Here is a 12,651-nt window from a genome sequence, read left to right on the forward strand (position 1 = left end):
GGCGAGCTGGCCAAGAAAGTCTCCGGTTCCGGCAGCAGCCGCTCAGGCACAGTCGGCCCAGACTTTCAGCCACCAGACGAGGAAGAAGAAGAGGGAGCGGCCTGACAGCCTCCTCTCCGCTCCTCGATAAAGGAGCTGGAAGTTCCCTGTTCTCCAGCTCCAGAACACGTTCCAGTGTTAGATGCTCATGTGTTTCCGGGGTGCAACCATGCCCCCATCTTCCCGCCGCCTCGAGTGATGTCAGAACATCATCCTCAAGTTCGCGCCATGAGGGAAATGGACTTAACATCAACGACAGCAAGCTCCGCTGCTCGTTTAAGTCACACAAACACATGTCATCACTATTGTCTTTTAATAAATCATTTTCCACTGTCGTTTCCAGGCTTAAAGCCAAGGGCGCAGTCAATAAAAATGAAAAGAAAGACAATAAAAACAATAAACAGTCTGACGTCTACCCCCCTTCTAAGAGTGGCTGCTACCTCTCTCAGAAGGCGGACGATGGACGGGGCTGTGAAGGCATCACCGCCACGCGCATGGGCAGTGTCGACCGGGGTTGTCAACCTGGGGTACCATCGTGTTCAGACACTAGAGGGCCCCATAACACAACAAATAAAGACACAGAGGGCAGACGACAGAGATGTGACATCTCCACTCGCTTTGAGAAGCGAAAAGTGGAGGATGCTCACAGATTCTGCTTGGGTTTTCAAGACAATAACACGGGGTTACAGACTCCAATTCGCTGTCACCCCCGCCCTCACTTTTCGGGAATTCTGCATTCGCAAGCCCGGGGAGAGTCGGCCCATATTCTAGAGCAAGAGATCCTCTCGCTACTAGACAAGAAGGCTATATCTATAATACCCGCCGAACAGAGTCAGAGCGGCTTTTATTCCAAGTATTTCCTCGTTCCCAAACGGGGAGGGAACGGGATTCGGCCTATATTAGATTTGAGGGCTCTGAACAAATATCTCAAAAGATACAAATTCAGAATGCTCACTCACACATCTCTGTTGCGTCTCGTGCGCCAAAACGACTGGTTCACATCAGTCGACCTGAAAGATGCGTATTTCCACATCCCAGTATATTACCCACACAGGAAATATCTGAGGTTCGCCTTTCAGGGTGTCTGTTACGAGTACAGAGTACTTCCCTTCGGTCTGTCTCTCAGCCCACGAGTGTTTGTACGGTGTACGGAAGCCGCGATAGCCCCGTTAAGACAACAGGGTATTCGCCTGGCAACTTATCTGGACGATTGGCTCGCACAGTCGGAGCAAGAGGCTATTACGCAGACGAATGTCCTCGTAAAACAACTGCTCGACCTGGGTTTCGTAATAAACAGAAAAGAGCATGTTGTCCCCAGCCCAGACTGTACTCTTCCTGGGCCTACGCCTGAATTCGGTGCCCTTTACAGCCCGCCTGTCAGCAGAGAGTGTGAAAGCCTTCAGGGCTTGCCTCGCTCATTTCCAGCCATGCACGCAAATATGTTCTCTTCAGATCATGTCTGCGGTTACTGGGGCTCATGGCGTCAGCCATCCTGGTGGTACGACTGGGACGCTTACACATGAGGGAGTATCAGCGCTGGGTAGCTGCCCTCAGACTGGACCCCGTGCGTCATGGCGCGCGGAGAGTGATGGTCACTATGAAATGCGTAATGGCACTGCGCCACTGGCTGCACCCGACTTTTCTAGTACGGGGCTTGCCTATGGGTGCTGTCCTATTGCGGAAGGTGGTCACCACAGACGCATGTCTGACGGGCTGGGGGGGTATATACGAAGGTCGACCTGTGAGGGGTCTCTGGACCTCCAACGGTCACACATAAATTATCTGGAGCTTTTAGCGGTGTTCCTCACCCTGAAACGCTTTCTGCCTTTTCTCAGAGGACATCATGTCCTCGTGAGGACAGACAACACGACCACAATATCGTATATAAACCGCCAAGGGGGTTTGCGTTCTCTCCAGTTACACATGCTGGCACGCAAACTGATCTTATGGAGCTGCGGACGTCTCCTCTCTCTGAGAGCGACGCACGTACCAGGAGTGATGAACCTCGGGGCAGATCTGCTGTCCAGAGGTGCACCACTATATGCAGACTGGACTCTACATCCAATGATTGTGAGTTAGCTGTGGGTGCGTTACGGCCGGGCCGCGGTGGATCTGTTCGCATCAAAAGAAAACGCTCAATGTCAGCTGTTCTTTTCAATGCGCGATTTAAACGCACCGTTAGGCGTGGACGCGCTCCCGCACGCTTGGCCTCCGGTCCTTCTGTACGCGTTCCCACCCCTGGCTCTGATACCCCCAACTCTGGCCAGAGTGAGAGAACAATGCCACACACTGATCCTAATAGCTCCGCACTGGCCTGCAATGTACTGGCTGGCGGAGATATATCAGCTGCTGTGCGGGCAGCCGTGGCAGCTCCCGCTACGCAGGGACATACTGTCTCAGGCGGGGGGGACGATTTTTCACCCACACCCAGAGCGCTTGGCACTATGGGCCTGGCCCGTGAGTGGTATAACCTGAATACAGTGGGACTCCCTCAGAAGGTGATAAACACTATTCAGAGTGCAAGAGCTTCCTCCACCAGGTCCCTCTATGACTGTAAGTGGAGGGTGTTTGAGGAGTGGTGCCTTCAAAAAGGACACATCTCTTTTCAATGTCCTGTCGGGGTGATTCTATCATTTCTACAGGACCTGATTTGATAAACACAGAGCTTTCTCTACGATCAAAGTGTACCTGGCTGCTATTGCTGCATGCCATGTGGGCTTTGAGGGAAAGACGGCTAGCCAACATCCCTTGGTCTGCCGTTTTATGAAAGGGGCTCGCAGGCTCCTCCCTGTTTCCAGGTCACTGGTGCCCTTATGGGACTTGGCAGTGGTTTTAGATGGGCTCACTCGACCTCCATTTGAACCCCTGGAAGAAGCTGACATGAAACACCTGTCACTGAAGACAGTGTTGTTACTGGCTCTGGCATCTGCCAAGCGAGTCAGTGACATTCATGCGCTCTCTGTACATCCTTCATGCACTCAGTTTGCCCCGGGGCAAACGAGAGTGTTGCTGAAGCCCAACCCTGCCTTTGTACCTAAGGTGGTTGGCTCATGTACCCCCATTAACATTGAGGCATTTCCTCCGCCACTGTGTTCCTCTGAGGAACAGCGGCTGAATTTGCTGTGCCCAGTCCGTGCTTTACGCACCTATATGGACAGGTCAAGAGAGTTTCGATGCAATGACCAACTCTTTGTATCCTGGGCTAACCCTCATAAGGGCAAGCCCGTTACCAGGCAACGGCTCTCCCACTGGATTGTGGAAGTGATTGCTCTGGCTTATACGAGTCAGGGTTTGCAGGCACCAACGGGCCTGCGTGCTCATTCTACTCGTGGACTGGCTACATCCTGGGCTTTGTTCAAGGGTGTTTCCATCCAAGACATTTGTGCAGCAGCGAGCTGGTCCTCACCGCTCACTTTTGTCCGCTTTTACAGGCTAGATGTCTCTGCTCCAAGTGTGGCCCGTGCAGTGCTGGGCCCCGTGTTGAGACAGAGTTCTGCCTGTTAAGTTCTAGTTGTTTTGGTGATTTTCGAGATAAGCCTGTCTAGCAATACGGGAGTTTCAATATCCCATAGTGAGACATCGAACGGAGTGTTATGAATGAGAACTATAGGTTACTTACGTAACCCCAGTTCTCAGAGTAACATGAAGTGAGATGTCTCACCAGACGGCCCTTCTTGCTAAGGCAAAGCGAGAAGAGGTGCTTATTTTGAATGACGCTGCGACGTAGCGCAAGCTACTTAAAGGGTGGGTGGATTCCCTGACGTAGACGTCAAGATCACCAGCCAATCAGGATTGGCGTAATGAGATTGATGCTTTTGTTTGCATACGCATTGAGGCGCATCCCATAGTGAGACATCTCACCTCATGTTAATCTGAGAACTGGGGTTACGTAAGTAACCTATAGTTATTTTAGCCGGGCCGGCTAAAATGATTGGTCGTGCTTTTACTACGGCTTCCACAGATGACATTTTTTTTAATGGATTTTTTGTCAAAGCACTTCAGATATTCATTGCTATCGGGATGTTAAGAGCATTCCATGGAATATAACAAAAAGTGTATCTCGAGCCGGTTTCTCAAACGTACCTACCCCACCTTTTAAGAGTCATTTTGTGTTCAAGGGTTTGCGTTCCTTAAGAACATTATAATTGTTGAATGTTAATGATTTGAAACTGATAAACAAGATGCATAAAAATATACAAACAAAAAATACATGAGCACTTTTGGTGATAATAATAATAATAATAATGGGCAATCATTTACTTAAGTGCTGTATGTCGGCACAATGTTGAGGTACTTTACTTAAGTGTGTCAATTTGAAGCCACTTTATTTCTGCTTAGCTACAAATAAGTGAAAAATATGGTACTTTTCACTTCACTGCATTTATATCAAGATAACATTAAATTAGTATTGTATACTCTATTATTGATTCAATTACTCATACTGTTTATAAACCATTAACCATGACAACATTAAAATGCTGCTCATTCATTAAATTTCAAATAACTCCAGTATATAGAGTTCATAATGTGGACATTTTGCATAATGAGTACTTGTATATTAGATGCTTAAGTTGTCTTTCTACTCTATGTACTTGTTAGTACTTGAGGGGTAAATAATACTATTACAAACGCACAAACCGTTTGCTACCATTCTCTACATTTTATACTTCAACACATGTTTAGGAATATGACATAAAAACAAATATCCAAGAGAAAAGTTGTGAATGAAAGCGCACCAGTGCTTTTGTGTACAAGTATAGAAAGTGCATAGAATGGATTGGTGGGTTAACTAGGAGGGAGAAAGGGTGGGGAGAGGTTTTGTAATGTACTCTATTATTAGTATCCCATTATAAGCTGGTATAGGGAGTGTAGAGAAAAGAGGACAGAGAGCGCTCAGAAATATTCATTGTGTGTGACCCAGATGTTAAAGATAATACACATAATAATAATAATACCATTTTGTTTTTTAACATCTTAAAGAGGTCCAAGTGCATCATGGTGATTTATTATCCCAATATCAAACCCACCCCCCCCCTTAAAAAGTAACCATTGTAATTAAACCGTCAGACTCGGAGCTCTTCCCACGCTGCCTTTGTTTTTCTCTGAACAACTCTTCTGTTTTGTGAGAATGACGTTCCTAACCTACTATTACACACTGTTCATCAGTCTATTCACGCCAAAGACATTAAAGGACATCAACGTGTAAGGCTGCAATATACAGAAAGGTAAATACAGTATTTTTGTGCCTGTAATTGACTGTCTGTGGTCTCGCCGCAGGAGCTGGAGCACATTATCTCCCAGATGATGCATGTAGCCGAGTACCTGGAGTGGGACGTGACTGAGCTGAAACCAGTAAGAGACATATTTCACCCAGTTAACAGAAATCAGTAATGATGGGAATTTGAATATAATATCCTGTCTGGCAAACCTCTTGGCTTGTAACCACACGCCTTCTCAACAATCTTAGACATGTTTCTTTCACAACAATGTGGCAGGACTTTAACACAAAGGATGTTACTGAACTTTATTTAAGAGCCGTTAAAATGAAAATGACAAGTGGGTATAGTATTGATATGCTCATTAAATGTAGTTTCCACAGAGTTTATTTCATCGCCATGTTATTTGAGACCAGATTACTCCAATATACAACGTGAAACTGTGAAAAATATTTGTTTTTTTAAAGGTCACCTATTATGCAAAATTCACTTTTGCCTGTCTCTTCTACATCAACATGTGTCCTGTCTGTGTAAAGAGATTCTGAAAGTTTCAGGAACAAAGCTTTGCTCACTTTTTGTCCTGATCCATTTTTATAAAAACCTGTCTGAAAATGAGCTGATCAGATTTTGGCCACTTTATGATGTCATAACGATTTTGGCTTGTGTAACCATTAGCCCCCCCCCCCCCCCCCCCCCCTTATCACCTGAATCTCCTCCTAGAGCACCATTGTGTTCTTTTTAACCAAATCTCTCTCAGAGGGGCGTGGGGAGGGGCTCCTTATTTTTCATCTTCTAAAGTAACAGACAGAGAATCAACACTTTGGAAACAGGCCTGAAACAGAGGGGATTATGGGATACTGCAATGATCTGTTTGGTATTTGGAGCCAAACACTTCAGAGACGTGTTTTGTATATATCTGAGACCTATAATATATGTATGAAAAACAGTATATTAGGGGACCTTTAATTCTGTCTTTGTGTTTACTGTAGATCCTGCAGGATATGATGTCGGAGATAGACTATGATCGCGATGGCACGGTGTCACTGGAGGAGTGGATCCAAGGAGGCATGACCACTATCCCACTGCTGGTTCTGCTGGGCCTGGAGACGGTGAGGCCACAGAGAGATAGGCTACAAGAAAAAAGGCTTAGAAAGGGCCTTTTGGATAAAAATTGGATCACCTTGAAATATTTGCTTCCAGTTTTGACACAGCTCTTTCTTCATCAGTTGAAATCTCATGTATTGTGAACCTGCTATTCAAATAGTTTCATTTTACAAAGTCAAAACATGTACAGCAGTTTTTATCTGTTGTATCCATTTTACAATAACCTAACAATATCAAAATGTTCATTTATTAAACTAACAGTCTACAGTCATGATGAAGAGTTGTATTTAGACACATCTGTGATTTGTGCTCAATGCTAACATCAGCAGGCGAACATGGTCCTCAAGTCTAGCGGTTTCCCAGCAAAGGCTGATATGAAATGTCGGTTTTTTGTTTGTTGGTATTTTACACATTTGACCTCATGGTGGGCCTGATTCATGGGTTCACCAAAGTTATCACAACTCATTCTGCCAGTGACCGGAGTCTGTTAACCACATTGTTGGCAATCCAAGCAAAAGATGTTGAGACATAACCCTGACAAATGACCAATCACCTTAAATGGTTAGTTGATATTTTAATTTCTGTACATACAAACTTATAATGACTTGACTCAAGGTGTTATTTAAGAACTGATACTTAAGAGTTTCCTTACACTGTTTGTGGGTCAACAACGACCTGGAGAAGTTAAGCTGATACAGTATTTGTTTGCATCCTAGAAGTGTATATTGCTCCGTTTCTATCAGTCTCTCCTCAGCTCTTGTTATACTCAACGTTTTTTCTACTATCATTTACAAAAAATAAAAAATACGCATCTGAAATGTTTTTTTTTCTTTATGCCCATGCTACTTCAAGCATCATCTAAAAGAGGTCAGGCGCAGTAAATGACAACACAAACACATTCATCATCATCATTAATTCATATTGTAAAACTCAAAAATGATTTAGTAACAGATGAAATAAACCCAGTGGTTTCCTGAGAACTTCCTTATTCACTGCTGCAGCGTGATCCTCAAACTGAGAGCGGTTCATATTTCTTCCACTAGATGGAACCATTTGACTGGCTTCAGCAGTCTTCCCTACCAATTGTCATTTTTTATGAATGAATAATACTGCAAAGGGAAGACAGCAAAACTTGTCCTGAGTCTTTACTGAAAGGATTAAATAAAAATAGAAAGCTAACTACAGCTAGTGATCAAATCTTAATGACAATTAAATCATTGAAATAACTAGGGAATGATTGTTCCACTAGAATGTGAAATGATAAATTGAATCCCTTAATTATTGAATCAATCATTTGTGATTCTGCTCCAGAATGTTAAAGATGACGGGCAACACGTGTGGAGGCTGAAGCACTTCAACAAGCCGGCTTACTGTAACCTGTGTCTCAACATGCTAATTGGACTGGGGAAGCAGGGACTCTGCTGCTCTTGTGAGTAATTCACTTACCATTAAGGGTTCGACAGATACATTGATTGGCACGGACAGAGAGAAATACATTACACTTGGCCCTTACTGTCTGTCCAGTGTTGTCTGTTGCAGTGCACTTAATATGGATGTTTCACTGTGATCAAATTTACTTCAAAAATTGCCATCTGATTTTTCACTTGGCCCTTTGAAAACAGAAGTAATTAAAATGAGGTTTACCAAGAACTTTAGTGTCACATGATGATTTAAAACTTGTTTCTAGTGCTTTCTCCAACACTATGAGCAGAAAAGGGGAAAAAGACAATTAGGGCACATTCAGACAGTCGTGTGAATAAAGCCTGCTTGTGTTTATAGTGGCTAAAGAAACACATCACTCAAACCTTGGTGTATATCATTTCAAACTGTATGAAAATGTGTTTTCCCCTCTGTTTTGTGTCTTTTCCTAGTTGAAAGTCTTACATTGCATTTCATTGTTCTCCTTTCTTCCCCAGTCTGCAAATACACAGTGCATGAGCGCTGTGTGGCTCGCGCTCCTCCGTCTTGCATCAAAACCTATGTCAAGTCCAAGAAAAACACAGAGGTGCGTCCAATTGGAGTGTTTACCAATCGGCACGCTTGGATCAGCGATGCTCCACAGGGCTTTGGATGAGGGCTTCTTTTCTTCTAATGGGAATTAAAACTCGATCTGCTACTTAGCATTTCTAATTACCAGGACAAGCATAGTTTAAAGACACAGATGGCATCATTTGTTTGGCCTTTCTGATTCTCTGCTGGGTTTTTTCTCTTTCCTTCTTCCTTGTTTTCTTTCCTTCTTGCTTTCTTTAATTGTTGTCACTTGTATACAACATCTTGTTTTTCTGCACCATGTTTCTTTTCTCACTCCTTCTGTCTCTCCCTCTTTCCGCAGGTAATGCATCATTTCTGGGTGGAAGGGAACTGCCCCACCAAGTGTGACAAGTGTCACAAAACCGTTAAGTGTTACCAGGGCCTGACTGGGCTCCACTGTGTGTGGTGTCAAATCACGGTAAGCCACCACCTGAGGAGAGGCAGCCACCTCCTCATTATATTCCCACTGCTTCTTGTTTTTTAGGGTTTTGTTTTAGCACCTCTGATACCTCACAAGTCATTCCACCAATTTACACCCAGAAAACACTTTGTTGCAAGTTAATAGAAAAATAGAAACTGAAGCATTGACACAAGTAATGCAAATAAATCCTGAGCATATATCTGAAAATGTACACATGTTTTGTTATTGACACACGTTTGCTGTTAATAACAACTGCCACCTCCTCCAGCTCCATAACAAGTGTGCCTCCCATGTGAAACCTGAGTGTGACTGCGGACCCCTGAAGGATCACATCCTGCCCCCGAATTCAATCTGCCCCGTCGTCCTGGTAAGACTTCTCTGCTCGCTGGTCAGCGGTCCCGTGGCAGAGAGAGGATAACCTTGTTTGACACTGTTGTTTTCTGAGGATGCAATCATCAACCTGGGTTCTCCCACTGAGCTCTGAAAGACGGATTTTACGAGATTATTTCCAAGATGTTTCAAATCCATTTCAGGGGAAAATATTGTAACCTACATTTCTCATTAAATATCTCTAAAACATAGATTATTCAATTTGTGTGGTCATTTTGACTGCTATTAATAGTTGCCAGCTGTAAAATAAAAAAGTTAAAATTATTTTTAAAACAGATAAAATTGCAGCTCCAATCAGGGCAACAGCCAAACTCTTCTTTAAAGGCTTGAACAAATCATCTTTGTAATTTATCGGATTCTATAAGATTAATTGAATTTATGCTAGTTGTATAGAAAGAGAGAAACAATCTCTGAATATCAACATCTGATAATGAACTAAACTAATAAAAATGACCTTTTGACCTTGTTTTGTATTTACATTTCAAAACGATGGTCTAAATGCTGTTGGAAAGTCTTATTTATTTTGCCATGAATTAATTTCAGTTGGAGATAGGATACATAATATATTAAATTTTTTATGACATCATAACATTGGAAACATCTTTTTGGATCCTCTCTGTTTGACCTTTGACCTCAGGAAAGGCAGTCGACGCTGAGGAAGGACTCCCGGTGCAGTCTGTCGAGCCGGGGGAAGATGCAGAGAGCCAACTCCGTCACTGTGGACGGCCAAGGACTGCAGGTGAGAGCTTTCTGCCCTCCGCTCTGTGTAGTGTTTTCACATTGACACAATTTATCTGCACCATACTGCAATACACATAGATGACTTTAATTGTATCTATCCTATATCGATCTAAATCTCCTTTTACATATTGATTTCAGCAAAAATAAGGTTTCACTGTGGTGGGAAAATATTTTGCCGATTTTAAATTAGTTACATACTTTTACAATTTTTCTAACTTTAAGATGTAATATATCAATTTATTTCCAGAGTTATTCTACAGCCTGGATGTATTTCTTTCAGATCATCACAAGACTATGCCTTTTGATCCCTTATTTAGTCATTTATATCGGAAGCAGAAGTAGTAAAATTAGTCACAACTTCAGTAGTTAGACATAAAAAGTAAATAATTTAACTTAAAATAGAGCAACGGGGAGCTTAACCGGTGCAAAGAAGGTCCTTGAGTCAAACATATCACAGCTGGTGTAATAAGGAAGAATTTGTTCCTAAAACAGTAAAAGCCTGTTCCACGGTTTGTCCCAAGACTAAACTGTGGAACCTTTACCAATATCTGATTGATCTGATATATCTGGGTGGATTTATTGTGAAGTTGCTGCTGCATGCTGCACCAGTTATAGCCCATCAGTCTGAACAATTATTTGAAGAAAGACATTTATTTGAAAATAGACAGACCCATATTGTTTTAACAATAACCTCTGCAGTTGGTCTTGGGACCTATGATGGGATGCTCTGCAGGCGCTGCTGGGACTCCGTATTAAACAGCAGAGCTCAGTCCGCTCCGGTCCTCTCTATTATCTGTCAGCAGCGGGCAGGCGATGGAAACCTGCCGCTGTCCGTGGCGACTGCTCGTCTACGTGTGGCTAGGAGAGAAATATGATGAATCATATCCCAGGCACATCCATCTATGCCTCTCTCTGGCTAACCAGCATAATAATCAAGATTATTATTTATAATTACAGGAAGTAATGGATCACTCTGGACTGGACAGGGAGCTCATTAATTCACCCTCGGCCTGCTGGGATAGCAGACAGGGGGAGTTAAGCGCTTAATCTGTGTCAGGGAGAGCACGGGGCGAGTTGTCGCAGACTAACTGCACGAGGAGCGATCCAAACAGGGCCGCTGGATTAGAGCTTGTTTATGTGGCGATTTGTGAGTTTGGCCTCCGGCACCGCAGGCTCTGTCTGTCCACAGTCTCACTACCGCTCAGAGAACCCCCCCCCCCCCCCCCCACGTGACACCAGACAAACTGCCCTGCCAATTAGGAAGCAGTGACAGATAACTACTAAGACTGAATTGTGAATCATGATTTATTAGGTTGAGAGTATTGATTAGCTGAGAGAAAGATGGGTTGTTTTACTGTACTGTATATCCATGGCTGTCTGCTTAAACCTGATACCTGGCATCTCATATTACCTGCCTTCATAACCTCTAAGAAATTATTTGCAGAAAATGTGCAATATCAACAAACGGCAGTAAGAAAAGTTGTGTCTGTGTATCCAAAGTCTGAACAATCTTTTACCTATACTGCATGGCATAGAGCTTTTTTGTTGTCGTCCAAAAACACATTTTAACTCTAGTTGAGCTTAAATTCCTAAAAGTGACAGTGCTCTGCTGTTTAAGGACATTTCTGAGCCTTTTAAAAGAAGAAACCTGATATTTGTGAACTTGTTTTACTGATATGTGACTTCTAGAAGGATAGGGCTTCGGGCTGTGTGCCACAGACACTGTAGGAAATTATTAACATGTGGACTAATACATTGTTTGAGTCTTTTCATGGGATCCTTAACATCATCTGACCAAAACTCAACATAAAAGGAACATTTATGTGATTTATTTTGCCTTAGAAATACATTTTTTGGGGCTTCATCATTGTTCTCCTTTTATAATTGGATATTATAATTAACACACGATTTCATTTGGACTCAGACGAAGAATCGGTTAGCGGCCTGACTTTGCCGTATCCAGGTACCACTTGTGCTCCTCTGGAATGAAACTGGAAAACTATGAAATAAAACAGATGACTGGCATTGCTTGGATGTGCCGTATATACTCGATAAAACGTCTGAGGGATATGGCTTGAAAGTGAATTCCTGTGAAGCATCCTGCAGTCTCCAAACACCAACGGTTTGTTTTGACATCTCCCTTTCAGATCACAACAATAGAGGGCACTCATCCTCTGCTAGTGTTTGTCAATCCAAAAAGCGGAGGGAAGCAGGGAGAGAGGTAAGTACACAATCTGTCTCAACATGCTACAAGAGGCCTCTGAAGCCCCGCTCCTCAGCCGCAGAGGGAGGCTGCATGGCCTCTGGCTGCCAAGTGCTCTAGGCTTACTTAGTCAAATAAAAACACAATACCACTAACCTAAAGCGCTGGCCGCCTTCACCGTCAGCTCTCCACGCCCTCCTCACTGTCACCTCCCTGACTGGTCCCCCTTCTTTAACCCAAGGCTAATTGGATTATTACTGAAACATATTCACTCACTACTTATTACGCCGGCCCTCATTTGTTTAAATTATGAGATCAAAATATGACTTCAGCCAGTTGATATAATGAAATTGAAATTAAAATGAATTAGTCTTTCTAATGATTTCTCCTCAAGGGGACTTTGGGTATGTCCCACCCTGCTGCCCAGTCCACTGCCTTATTACGATCTGATTGGACGCCGGCCTGCGTCGGCATTTACAGGACACAATTGTACACCTAATCCACAT

The 12,651-nt window shown here is 43.4% G+C and overlaps 1 protein-coding gene across 3 annotated transcripts in view; it reads left to right on the top strand.

Moving 5' to 3' along the window:
- The window catches only part of dgkb (diacylglycerol kinase, beta), a 62,400-nt gene that overhangs the window by 18,102 nt on the left and 31,647 nt on the right, over positions 1–12,651 (top strand). For 2 of the 3 annotated variants that reach the window (XM_034211438.1, XM_034211440.1), the window contains exons 8-15: positions 5,317–5,391; positions 6,245–6,364; positions 7,671–7,788; positions 8,276–8,364; positions 8,692–8,808; positions 9,080–9,178; positions 9,839–9,940; positions 12,090–12,163. In XM_034211438.1, coding sequence (XP_034067329.1) covers positions 5,317–5,391; positions 6,245–6,364; positions 7,671–7,788; positions 8,276–8,364; positions 8,692–8,808; positions 9,080–9,178; positions 9,839–9,940; positions 12,090–12,163 — 794 coding nt within the window. The remainder of the gene's footprint in view (positions 1–5,316; positions 5,392–6,244; positions 6,365–7,670; positions 7,789–8,275; positions 8,365–8,691; positions 8,809–9,079; positions 9,179–9,838; positions 9,941–12,089; positions 12,164–12,651) is intronic. The other variant, XM_034211439.1, reaches the window with a different exon arrangement.

Source organism: Gymnodraco acuticeps, unplaced genomic scaffold, assembly GCF_902827175.1.
Source record: "Gymnodraco acuticeps unplaced genomic scaffold, fGymAcu1.1, whole genome shotgun sequence".
NCBI classification, from domain to species: Eukaryota; Metazoa; Chordata; class Actinopteri; order Perciformes; family Bathydraconidae; genus Gymnodraco; species Gymnodraco acuticeps.